At 37.7% G+C, this 12,912-nt stretch overlaps 1 protein-coding gene across 6 annotated transcripts in view; it reads right to left on the bottom strand.

The window, feature by feature from the left end:
- The window catches only part of ATP6V0A1 (ATPase H+ transporting V0 subunit a1), a 72,745-nt gene that overhangs the window by 26,009 nt on the left and 33,824 nt on the right, over window positions 1-12,912 (bottom strand). For all 6 annotated transcript variants that reach the window (XR_013177517.1, XM_077164342.1, XM_077164345.1 and 3 more), the window contains 6 exons: window positions 12,468-12,561; window positions 10,028-10,240; window positions 7,770-7,920; window positions 6,761-6,900; window positions 6,142-6,299; window positions 4,503-4,593 (listed from right to left, as the gene is read on the bottom strand). Coding sequence is in view for 5 of the 6 variants with exons in the window: in XM_077164342.1 (XP_077020457.1) it covers window positions 4,503-4,593; window positions 6,142-6,299; window positions 6,761-6,900; window positions 7,770-7,920; window positions 10,028-10,240; window positions 12,468-12,561 (847 nt within the window). In the remaining variant the exon portion in view is untranslated. The remainder of the gene's footprint in view (window positions 1-4,502; window positions 4,594-6,141; window positions 6,300-6,760; window positions 6,901-7,769; window positions 7,921-10,027; window positions 10,241-12,467; window positions 12,562-12,912) is intronic.

The raw sequence follows: 12,912 nt of genomic DNA on the forward strand, positions 1-12,912 counted from the left end.
ACATTTGGAAAATGACTATGTGAAATGTTATTAAACCTCTCCAAGTCCCAGTTTCCTTATCTAATTCTACCTGGATACAACTGTTTGAGGATTAATCAGATATGCCAGACACATAATATGCATTTAAGAAACATTAGCATTATTAAGAAGTTCCCCAAAAAGAAAAGTCGAGGACCAGATGGCTTCACATGTGAATTCTACCAGACATCCCAGAAAGAATTAGTACCAATCCTGCTCAAACTCTTCAAAAAAGTTGAAGAGGAAGGAAAGCTACCTAACTCATTCTACAAAGCCAATATCACCCTCATACCAAAGCCAGACAAAGATATTACAAAAAAAGAAAACTACAGACCAATCTCTCTAATGAATATAGATGCAAAAATCCTCAACAAAATTCTAGCAAATCGAATCCAGCAACACATTAAAAGAATTATACATCATGACCAAGTAGGATTCATCCCAGGTATGCAAGGATAGTTTAACATAATAAAATCAATTAATGTAATGCACCATATCAATAAATCAAAGCAGAAAAACCACATGATCATCTCGATTGATGCAGAGAAGGCATTTGACAAAATTCAACATCCTTTCCTGTTGAAAACACTTCAAAGAATAGGAATAGAAGGGAACTTCTTCAAAATGATAAAGGAAATATATGGAAAACCCACAGCTAACATCATCCTCAATGGGAAAATACTGAAAGCTTTCCCCCTAAGATCAGGAACAAGACAAGGATGTCTACTATCACCACTGTTATTTAACACGGTGTTGGAAGTACTAGCCAGAGCAATTAGACAAGAAAAAGAAATACAAGGCATCAAAATTGGAAAGGAAGAAGTAAAACTCTCACTGTTTGTAGATTATATGATATTATAGGTCGAAAACCCCAAAAAATCCACAGCAATACTACTAGAGCTAATAAATGTGTACCACAAAGTGGCACGTTACAAGATCAACACTCAAAAATCCGTAGTGTTTCTATACACTAGTAATGAACAACCTGAAGGGGAAATCAAGAAAAGAATTCCATTTATAATTGCAACCAAAAGAATAAAATATTTAGGAATAAATTTAACTAAAGAGACAAAAGACCTATACAAAGAAAACTACAAGAAATTGTTAAAAGAAATCACAGAAGACCTAAATAGATGGAAGGGCATACTGTGTTCATGGATTGGAAGACTAAATATAGTTAAGATGTCAATTCTACCTAAATTGACTTACAGATTCAATGCAATACCAATTAAAATCCCAAAAACTTACTTTTCAGAAATAGAAAAACCAATAAGCAAATTTATCTGGAAGGGCAGGGAGCCCCAAATAGCTAAAAGTACCCTGAAAAAAAAAATGAAGTTGGAGGTCTCATGTTACTTGACTTTAAGGTGTATTATGAAGCTACAGTGGTCAAAATAGCATGGTACTGGCATAAAGATAGATATATTGACCAATGGAATCAAATAGAGTATTCAGATATAGACCCTCTCATCTATGAACAATTGATCTTTGATAAGGCAATCAAACCAACACACCTGGGACAGAACAGTCTCTTCAATAAATGATGCCTAGAGAACTGGATATCCATATGCAAAAGAATGAAAGAGAACCCATATCTCACACCCTATACAAAAATTAACTCAAAATGGATCAAAGACCTAAACATTAGATCTAAGATCATAAAACTGTTAGAAGAAAATGTAGGGAAATATCTTATAAATCTTATACTAGGAGGTGGTTTTCTAGACCTTACACCCAAAGCACAAGCACTGAAAAAATAAATAAATGGGAACTCCTCAAAATTAAACACTTTTGCATATCAAAGAACTTCATCAAGAAAGTAAAAAGACAGCCTACACAATGGGAGACAATATTTGGAAACGACATATCAGATAAAGGTCTAGTATTCAGAATTTATAAAGAGATTGTTCAACTCAACAACAAAAAGACAGCCAACACAATTACAAAATGGGCAAAGGACTTGAACAGACACTTCTCAGAACAGGAAATACAAATGGCCAAAAGGCACATGAAGAGATGCTCAAATTCCCTGGCTATTAGGGAATTGCAAATCAAAACCACAATGAGATATCATCTCACACCCACCAGAATGGCCATTATCAATAAAACAGAAAATGACAAGTGCTGGAGAGGATGTGGAGAAAGAGGCACACTTATCCACTGTTGTTGGAAATGTCAAATGGTACAACCGCTGTGGAAGACAGTTTGGTGGTTCCTCAAAAAGCTAAATATAGAATTGCCATATGACCCAGCAATACCATTGTTAGGTATCTACTCAGAGGACATGAAGGCAAGGACACAAACGGACATTTGCACACTAATGTTTATAGCTTCATTATTTACAACTGCGAAGAGACGGAAAGAGCCAAAATGTCCATTAACAGATGAGTGGCTAAACAACAAACTGTGGTATATACATACGATGGAATATTACGCAGCTGTAAGACAGAATAAAGTTATGCAGTATGTAACAACATGGGTTGACATTAAGGACATTATGCTGAGTGAGATAAGCAAGAAACAAAAGGACAAATACTGTATGGTCTCACTGTTATGAACTGACATTAGTGAATATACTTGGAGAATGCGTTTGTAACAGAGACAAGGGTAAAATATTGGGTAATTGGAGCTGAAGGGATACTGATTGTGCAATAGGACTGAATGTAAAAACTCAGAAATGGACAGCACAATACTATCTAACTGTAATACAATTATGTTAAAACACTGAATGAAGCCGAATGTGAGAATGATAGAGGGAGGAGGGCTGGGGGCACAAATGAAATCAGAAAGAAAGACGATAAAGACTGAGATGGTATAATCTAGGAATGCCTAGTGTGTATAATGATAGTGACTAAATGTACAAATTTTAAAAACGTTTTTGCATGAGGAAGAACAAAGGAATGTCATTACTACAGGGTGCTGAAAATAGATGGTAATTAATATTTTAAAATGTTAACTTATGTGTGAGACTAAAGCAAAAAATGTTATTTGGTACAAAATTTATATTTTGACTAGTGCATTTCGTAATATAACTTACGTGGACAGCTTAATCGAACACCATAAGTACATGGAACCTTGAGTAGGACATGAGATTTTGTTGGTTTGCCCAGAGTGATGCCCTGATAAATCCCAGAGTGATTTGCACAGTGAATAAAAAAGTATTTGCAAAGTCCCCTTCAGGGAATGGTGAGAAAGGGGGAAAATTCAACTTCCCCAAGTTGAATTCTTGATATTTTCACAAGCAGTGTGGACAACCAAAGCTATAGGCTGAGCCCCCAGTCTTGGGATTTGTTCATATGAAACTTAACCCCACAAAGGATAGGTCAAGCCTATTTAAAATTAGGCCTAAGAGTCACCTCCAAGAGAACCTCTTTTGATGTGGCCTCTCTCTCTCAGCCAACACAACAACAAAACTCACCACCCTCCCCCTGTCGATGTGGGACATGATTCCCAGGGGTGTGGACCTTCCTGGCAACGTGGGACAGAAATCCTAGAATGAGCTGAAACTCAGCATCAAGGGATCGAGAAAACCCCTAGAATGAGCTGAGACTCAGCATCAAGGAATTGAGAAAACCTTCTCGACCAAAAAGGGGAAGAGTGAAATGAAACAAAATAAAGTACAATGGCTGAGAGATTTCAAATAGAGTCGAGAGGTTATCCTGGAGGTTATTCTTACGCATTAAATAGATATCACCTTGTTAGTCAAGATGTAATGGAAAGGATGGAGGGAACTGCCTGAAAATGTAGACCTGTGTTCCAGTAGCCATGTTTCTTGATGATGACTGAACAATGATAGAGCTTTCACAATGAGACTCTGTGAATGTGAAAACCTTGTGTCTGATGCTCCTTTTAGCTACTATATCAACAGACGAGTAAAACATATGGAATAAAAATAAATAATAGGGGGAACAAATGTTAAAATAAATTTAGTTTGAAATGCTAGTGGTAAATGAAAGCAAGGGGTAAGGGGTATGATATGTTTGTTTTTTTTCTGGTTTCTTTTTATTTCTTTTTCTGAATAGATGCAAATGTTCCAAGAAATTATCATGATGATGAATATGCAACTATGTGATGATATTGTGAATTACTGATTATATATGTAGAATGGAATAATCAAAAGTTAAGAATGTTTGCGTTTGGTGTTTTTTGGTATTTTAAAAAATAAAAAATAAATTAAAAAAAAGAAACATTAGCTATTATAATAATTAAAGTAATTTACTGTGACATTTCATCTCTATGCTTTTGCACACATTTCTCCTCACCTATAACAATCGATATTATTAGCCGTCTCAGAAAAATGCAGTACAGGAAAAAGATATTTGGCTCCTGAGTACACTTAAGGTCCTTATGGCTTTGATGTACTCTGGACAGATATACTAAGGATTTCCAAAAATATGTCAAATAGCTATTAATCTTTATTCTCTTGTTTAAGGGTTCTAGTTAATAAATTTTGGACTAGACATACAGGGAAGAAGTACACTTACTGGATCAATGCCAAAAGGGTATGGTCCACCAAAAACTCCAGGGACAGCTGGGTTCAGTTGGAGAACAGGGTTCCCCCGAAGAGTCTCCTCCCTTTTATGTTAGGAGAAAAACCACATTTATTTATTATTTTAATTTTTATTTTGAAGTAATTTATAGGACAGTTAAAAATAATACCAAGTCCATACAGAGAACTCCAACATAACCTCCCCAGATATCCAGATTCACCAACTTTAACATTTTGCAACATTTGCCCACCCACTCACTTTCTCTTCCTCTCCATCCCTCAGCCTCTCTCTTTCCTAAATATTTGAGGGTAGGTTTACTGTGACATTTCATCTCTATGCTTTTGCACACATTTCTCCTCACCTATAACAATCAATATTATTAGCCGTCTCAGAAAAATGCAGTACAGGAAAAAGATATTTGGCTCCTGAGGTCCTTATGGCTTTGATGTACTCTGGACAGATATGCTTCTTGAACACTTAACACCTCTGTGTACATTTCCTAAGGACACTTAAGTCATTTATCTTTTTTTTGAACATTAAGTACATAGTATATTTTTTCTATTTTATGAAAAATAACATATATGCAAAAAAGCAATAAATTTCAAAGCACATTTCAACAATTAGTTGTAGAACAAATTTCAGAGTTTGGTATAGGCTACAGTTCCACAATTTTAGGTTTTTATTTCTAGCTGCTCAAAGATACTGGATACTAAAAGAAAAATCAATATGCTGATTCAGCAATCATACTCATTTGTTAAACCCTACCTTCACTGTATAACTCCACCATCACCTTTGATCTTTCTCCCACTCTTTAGTGATATTTGGGCTATGCCCATTCTAACTTTTTCATGTTGGAAGGGGCTGTCGATAATATGGGATGGGGGGTGGAGCTAGTTGATGTTTTGGAGAGGCTGACCCCTCTGCATTTCAGGACTTATCTGGTCCAGGGAACCATCAGGATATTGTAGGTTTCTGGAAAGTTACCCTAGTGCATGGAACCTTTGTGGAATCTTATATGAAACCCTGGGTGTTCTTTAGGATTGGCAGGAATGGTTTTGGTTGGGTTTTGGCAAGTCAAAGTCATTTATTTTTTATTTATTTATTTATTTTTATTAATTAAAAAAAGAATTAACAAAACAATTAGAAATCATTCCATTCTACATGTACAATCACTAATTCTTAATAAAAGTCATTCATTTTTGATGGCGAGAGAAATTAATGGGGTCTAGAAACTGACCCCTAAAGAAACTATTACAGTCATCTTTCTTCTCAAACAGTCTCATCAGTATAAGAGGAGGGACTAATACCTGAGAATGAGCGTGACAGGGAATCAAGATGACGAAAAGAAAAATTAAATACACATATATAACCAAATAGGGAATTCTGAGACTCTGTTTTAAATTTATAGAAAGAATCAATATGCCTAATTCAGTGACAATTCCTTGATACTGCTGATAAGGTCACAAAGCGTTTCACAGATGAGAGCATAAAAAAGAGACTATGCACTCTCCTGAAATAGGGAAACTGTTAACAACCACTTCCTGAAGAAATGTTAGTTTATTGCTTATCTTGAAAACCACTGCTCATCATGAAACGAATAAGCTTTGACTTTTAAGTTTTTTCTGCAACTTACGTCCAATTATATAAAGTAAACATTGGCCGGACGCTCCAGGATGACCCGAAGATATTAAGAGACTTGGAAAAGCAGTCATTGTAGATGAGGCCAGTGTAAATGGAGAACACACCCATCAACAGAATAATGTATCGACCACTGAACACAGTGCTAAACATCTGAGAAAAAGAAAGACGTCAGTAAGGATGTACTCACAGCAGCATGTGTTTTGACAATGCTGTTTGGAATTTATGAGCCCTTTCCTCTCATACCACTTTACCCCACCCTGGTCGATACAGCTTGAGCTAAAGACAAAATACAATGCTAACATAAGTAATAATACCGTGTTAAAGGTGAACATGATCGAAAGGGGTTGTATAGACTCATGAGTCCCACCAAGTCACACCACAAAAAGTTACTGCATGAACTACTGCAAAGGTAAAAAAAAAAAATACAATGCTAACAAGAAATTCACTTATACAGCCCACAGCCTCTTTAGTGTTAAAATAAACATGACTTCTCTATTCCCTTTTAATAAATTCATGGATAAAATTTTGATAAGTCCAGATCATTATTTCTGCAGTGAATACTTAAGCAATTATAAAGGTTCAGTCCAATGCAGACATAACATAAACATTACCTCATTCTCATTTTTCTGGGAGAGGATCCGGCTCTCCCTTAACACCATCCACACAGCAAAAAGGGTCATCAAAATGCCATGGCCAAAGTCTCCAAACATCACAGCAAATAGGAAAGGGAAGGTAATGATGGTATATGGAGCTATAAAAACATTAAATAAAATAGGGAAAAAGGTAAGTACGGAAAACTGCAACAGCAAAATATCACATTCTTCTATGTACACTATACTGTAAGACCAATATAATGTGAGCTGCTGGTCAGATGGACTGTCAAGGAAAAATCATCCTCACAGAGCAGCTCTGATGAACTTTGAACTTTTGCTGTTATTTCAAACAAGAACACAGGAAATGAAGGTTTCGTCTTTAGCCCTTGCAAGCAGTATGATTTGTTCCTTGATTCTCTTTTTCTAAACTTTGGGAGACTGCTCCTCAGCAGGATGACTTTCTTCTCTGTGCAAAAACCATTTCCCAACTGAATAAAGCTAACAGGTGTGGGGGGGGAGGGAAACACTATAACCTGGAGCAAAGCAGGTTCTGCAGAGGGCTCCAGGTGAAAATGCATCCTCAGATTCTCAGAATAATAATTAACTCTCCAAACAGGAGAAATCTACCTTGTGCTTGAAATGAGCAATAATTGCTGTATTTTCTCTATCCTACCAAGAACAGAGAAGCCAGGAAGAAAAGATTTTAAAATATCAGCTAGCTCTGAAAAAACCTTTTGCTTAAAGTGGCTCCTGCAAATGATTTGCTAGAGAAAGGCAAAGTGTCTTACAGTAGTGAGGGCACATGGAAGAATCCATTCTGATGAGCTCATCCCCACCTCTTAAAGGTTGTGCTTCCAGTGATAAACCTCATTCCCTATGTCAAAATGGACGCCGCCTTACAGGAATTTCACTAGCACTGAGGTCTTCACAACATCTCATTTGAAGTTGGTCACCAGCATTTAAAGTGAGGCATTAAAAAAAAACAAACCAAAAAACTGCTAAAGGGAAAAGATTTGAGCTTTTTTACCTGGATTTATCTCTCGGTAAGTGCCAATTCCATAAGCATCTACTATATTCTGAAAGCCATATGTGAACTTATTGGTTTTGTTATAGGTTGGGGGAGTCTGATTTGTCTGCATCCTGTTCAAAATGGAGGGCACAGTGGAGCCACTGTGTTCCTGCGGGACATCAAGCACATACATCAAAATCAGGTGATCCTCTTAACTGCTGCGGTGGTTATAAAGGTGAATATATTTATCAAAACTCATCAAACTGTACACATAAAATATGTCCATTTTCTTTTATGTAATTATATCTCAACAGCACTCATTAAAAATTCCAATTGTAGGCTATCTTTCCCAGTCTTTGGGGAAACAGGGATTAGGTATAAAATTTACAGTGTAAGATTTAAATTAAGTCTCAGGAAGAACATCTTTACTATGAAAAAAATATGTGTAGCCCCTCCCCCCCCCCAAAAAAAATGTGGAATATCTTGTCTGGAGACATCTTTATCTATGACTTATTTCAATGATTTACTATCATTTTCTCCTCCTTTTATGGAGAAAACAAAGTACATTCTCTGCCACTCCTTCTTCCTCATCTACTATTAACTCCCTAAGCCACTGCAGTCCGGCTGACTACCCTCACTCAAAGTGACTGGCTCATTTCCAGATCCAAAAGTCTTTTCTCCCATATGCAAGCGTCTGACAATGGAGATGTTCCCCTTTTCTTTGGTGAAAATCTTTATTCCTCAGGAGTTCCCCTCCTGCTCACCAACCATTTCTTTTCTCTCTCTTTGCTGGCTCTTCCTCCTCTTACCTGCTCCATCACATGGCAGGTTCTCAAGGTCTAGCTTTAGTTTCCTTATTTTCTCTGTACAGTCTTCCTACTTGGAAGTACTTCCACCACCTTTTACTCCCACAAATCCCACTTCTTTAATTTTGCTCTCTCTATCACAGACCTGTCCCACTACCTGCTCAACATTTCCATCTAGCACCTCAATATGATTGAAAATGAACTTCTATCTTTACCCATAGGTTTCTCTTGCTGAACTTTTATTTCCATTAATGGAAGCATTGTTCTTCTAACCACTCCACTTTGATGCCTCAGAAACATTTTTTTTTTCAAGTTCTTTCTCCTGCATCTTGCTAGGAACCAGTATACCTGTTGGCCTGTTGATTCTTCGTTCAGAATGTCTTGCAGTTTCATCATTAATTTCTTTTCCCACTGTCAAATCCTACCCTAGGGGTCGTTATCACTTACTACACTGTCTACAATAATCTCCTAACTGACTGACACACTTTTTCTATTCCTCAATTGAATCTAAAATACTATCAACAGATTATGTCTTTAAGACTTTGCTTTAATAGTGTCCCTTTGCTGCTAAATACCTTCCAATGGGGCGGTACAATGGTGGCTCAGCAGGCAGAGTCCTTGCCTGCTATGCCGGAGACCTGGGTTTGATTCCTGGTGCCTGCCCATGCAAAAAAAAACAAAAAAACAAACAAACAAAAACCTTCCAATGTCCTCTACTCCCTATGGAATAAAATTCAAACCCTCTAACCTGCTATTTAAGACTCTTCACAATTAGGTTCTAATCCACTTGGTCCAGGTTTACCTCCCACTCTTCTGGCTAACCTGTTACAATTGCTGTTCATGCCCAGCCATGCACTCACACACTGTACATCCTGCCTTTGTCCACAATATTTTCTTTTCATCATTCTAATCAACATCCTACCCATTTATCAGAGTCCTGTCAAATGCCAATTTCTTTTTGAAGCCTTTTTCCATCACCCTAATTGGAGAAGCCAGGATGCTCCCTCCACAGACATAAACCACTCTTAGCACAGACTGTCTTATACTATGCATGATAGCCTCTTCTAATGAACCATAAGGTATTTAAGGACATGTTTTTTTACAACTCTGTACCCTTCCTGGCCCATATTTTAGAGTCCTGAACAGAGCACTTGCATGGGTCTTACTACAGAAGTAGTCTCATGGGCAGAGAGAATGGATCAAGAAATTTATGTTCTAGTCATAAGCTACCCTGAAGAATCATGAGTCTATGACCAATTCATTTAAACTTTCTGAACCACAGTTTCTAGATTGGTAAAATAAGAATAATACTCTAGGTCTATATGTGAACTGTATTGTCAGGATACAAAGAGTAGCATATTAAAGAACACTGAAATAAACATGCAATAAAAATGAAAATTAATGAATGTTACTATTGATGGGAACTTCTCTTCCTGGCTGCAGGCACACTGCTAGCTGTGAGGGACTCACCGTGCCCCTTCTGAGTGCAAACTGGATGGAGTCAAGGTCAGTGACGGGGCACCAGACCTCAGCGATCAGGCACTTTTGGGTCACGTCTATGTTGCACAGGTTCAGGGTGTGGTAGATGGCCTTCATCTTTCGCACCTTGATGAACCAGACCCGGATGTTCTTCGCAGCTGCCTGCAGAACCCGCTGGCGGTGATCTTCCGTTTGATTCAGAACCTTTCGGGAGAAAACAAGAGTAAGGCAGGGACCCTTCTACCACCAATCTTAGTCTCTGGATATGAATGGCAAAGTGACACAGCTTTCTGAAAAGGGTAGCTGGATATGTTTGTTTTTTTTCTTCTGGCCATAATGGCTTCTTTTTAGGACACATTACAAGAAATTAGATTTCTGTCACTAAGATTCGTGTTCATTCAGCTTCAAGCTGAAGAGGAACCTGAGAAAATGTTTTTTTTTTTTTAGCTTCTCTATACATTTAATCTTATCACCAATCTTGAGGAGACACATCAAAACAAATGCATGTCTCTGGTTTTTACCCATATCATTAAAGAGAGTGCGTCCCTACATGGAGCCTATGCTAGACTCAAAGAAATGAGCAGCACAGGTCCAGGAGCAGACAACGTCCACAAGCCCACACTTAAGAATAGCAAGAATCCCTGACTATAAGCCAGCATCAGGAACAGTAGGTACGAGGCAGTGGTGAACACCACCATCTGTCTATGCCAGGACAGACCCCATACCAGGGGAACACACAGCAGGAGGTACTGTGGGAACAGGACCCACAGCCTTCAGAGTGGATTTAGACTGCCACATACCACTGTCATCATGGAGGCAGACAAAGCTTTACCCTTTTGTCATGGGGAAAACTGCTTCCATTTGGATCCTTTAGAAACAAGCACAAATTTCTTTCAAAAGAATCACATCACCTAGACTAGAGGTGGAGGAAAGGGCGGCGCATTTTTCATTCCACTGCCTTGTTTATTGCCAAATACTAAAGGTTTCAATAGCAGAAGAGGGGCTAAGCCTCATCCTCCCAACTGGAAGGAACTGGCCAAGCAACCAACCAGTCATGTTTCTGCATGAGATGTGCATGGGATTTTTACTTAAATCTCCTCAGCTCATGAAGAGGAAAAAGCTATATACTGCCCATTTTAAGTACAAATCTCCATCATAGCTTGATGTGATGGTTCTTCAATCTGTTCAAAAAAAAATAATTACTTACTAAAAAACTATACTGGGCAGAGAAAGCTGACCTCCATAGAGAGATTTAAAAAAAAAATTAAAAGCCATACAAGAGAAATGCTTGAGTCAGCTGAGAATGAAGGCACAAAGTTACTTACTCTCCTTCTGCTTATTGACTATCTCAAATTAATTTGAGAAGTAATTAATACTTCTTCAGGAAGTATGCTATATAGATTTGCAAGCAATATTTTACGTGCTTTTCTCTTTCCCTATCATACTCCTTGGTATTCAATCCTTTTTAAAGTTTCAGTTCATATATCTGGATTTTTAAATATCAAATTCATGTCATTTATCCTGTCTACTGCATGTGTTCTTTAAATTCATCCATAAGCCTGGGAGGAGATACGACAGCCCTAGGACCCAGAACAAGGCCATCCACTGGAATTTCTTAAACTCGCTTCTGGTTAAATAGATAAGTACATCTCAAGGGAGCTGGCAATAGGTCAGGTGGGTGGGTCATAAACAAAGTGTGGTAGAGGGAAGGATTTTAAAAAAGGGAGTTGAAATGGGAGTTACAACATACCTCTTGACAATTTTGCCATTGCAGGAAGAAACTGCCTTTGGGATTAAGAATGTTTATTAACGTGTCAAGAAGGCAATCATCACATTCATTTTTCAAAAGACACAAAGCACCAATCTGCCATCCTTTTCCTTCCAAGTATGCATAAACCATGACTCCTCCCTTAGAACCCCATGACAACCATGGTGGCTGTAAACTGCACATGCTGCAATTTGGTTAAAAAACTAATGCAATCTCTTTTTGGGTACAAAAACCATACCCAGTACTTTTTGGTTAGAATGTAGTTAAGATCTAAGGTGACATCCAGCTGCTAACAGTGGCTGTGCCTGGGGCATCTGGGGTGAGAAGGCACAAAAGTTACTTTGCACATAATTCTGTATTACCTGTTTTTTCTTTAACTAAACATATTTATTATTTTTATTATAAAAAAATCTGAGATTCACAAAGTGGAAGGGAATTGAACAACTCCAGATGCAGAGCAATCCTGTCTCATTTCGAGATAACTAACGCAATTTTTTATAGTCACTTCCTGAGACTTCTCCCTAGTTCTCAGTGGGGTACATTACCAATGGACATTCTTTTTTTTTTTTGGTAGCTTAAGCTGCTACAGGTATCTTTCAAGTAAGGAGAATGGTCTTCTCATAGTATTTCACAAAAACAAATTCCCTTCAGCCCTCTGTGTACCATTTGGAGATCATCAATCCTGGTATTAACTCCAGAAGCCATTTCCTTCCTCTCCTGTGGTGTCTCGGGGCAGGGGTAGAGGGAGGCTCGGAACCTGGAACACAGACACAGCCTGAGGAACACCATAGCGTATCCACCTATGCAGTTTAAATAATTTCTGAACGTAATCCTAAATTACTTAACAGGCCAAAACAATATTAGTTCACACTGATGCACTAATCAATGACAGCTATTTAGGCAAAGAGGCCTAAAGATACAGCATTAACATTTGAACTAACTTGACATTCTCTGTACCTATTAAATTCCCTTGAGATTTAAAAAAGAAAAAGCAAATTATATTGTACATTATAGGAAAAACATGGCAAGGAATAAAAGATTAAATGCGCAAAATTTCAGAAAATTTTAAGGACACAGTACCATGACAATAGACTAGGTAGGCAGACCC

The sequence above is a fragment of the Tamandua tetradactyla genome, chromosome 6 (assembly GCF_023851605.1).
Source record: "Tamandua tetradactyla isolate mTamTet1 chromosome 6, mTamTet1.pri, whole genome shotgun sequence".
Taxonomy (NCBI): Eukaryota; Metazoa; Chordata; class Mammalia; order Pilosa; family Myrmecophagidae; genus Tamandua; species Tamandua tetradactyla.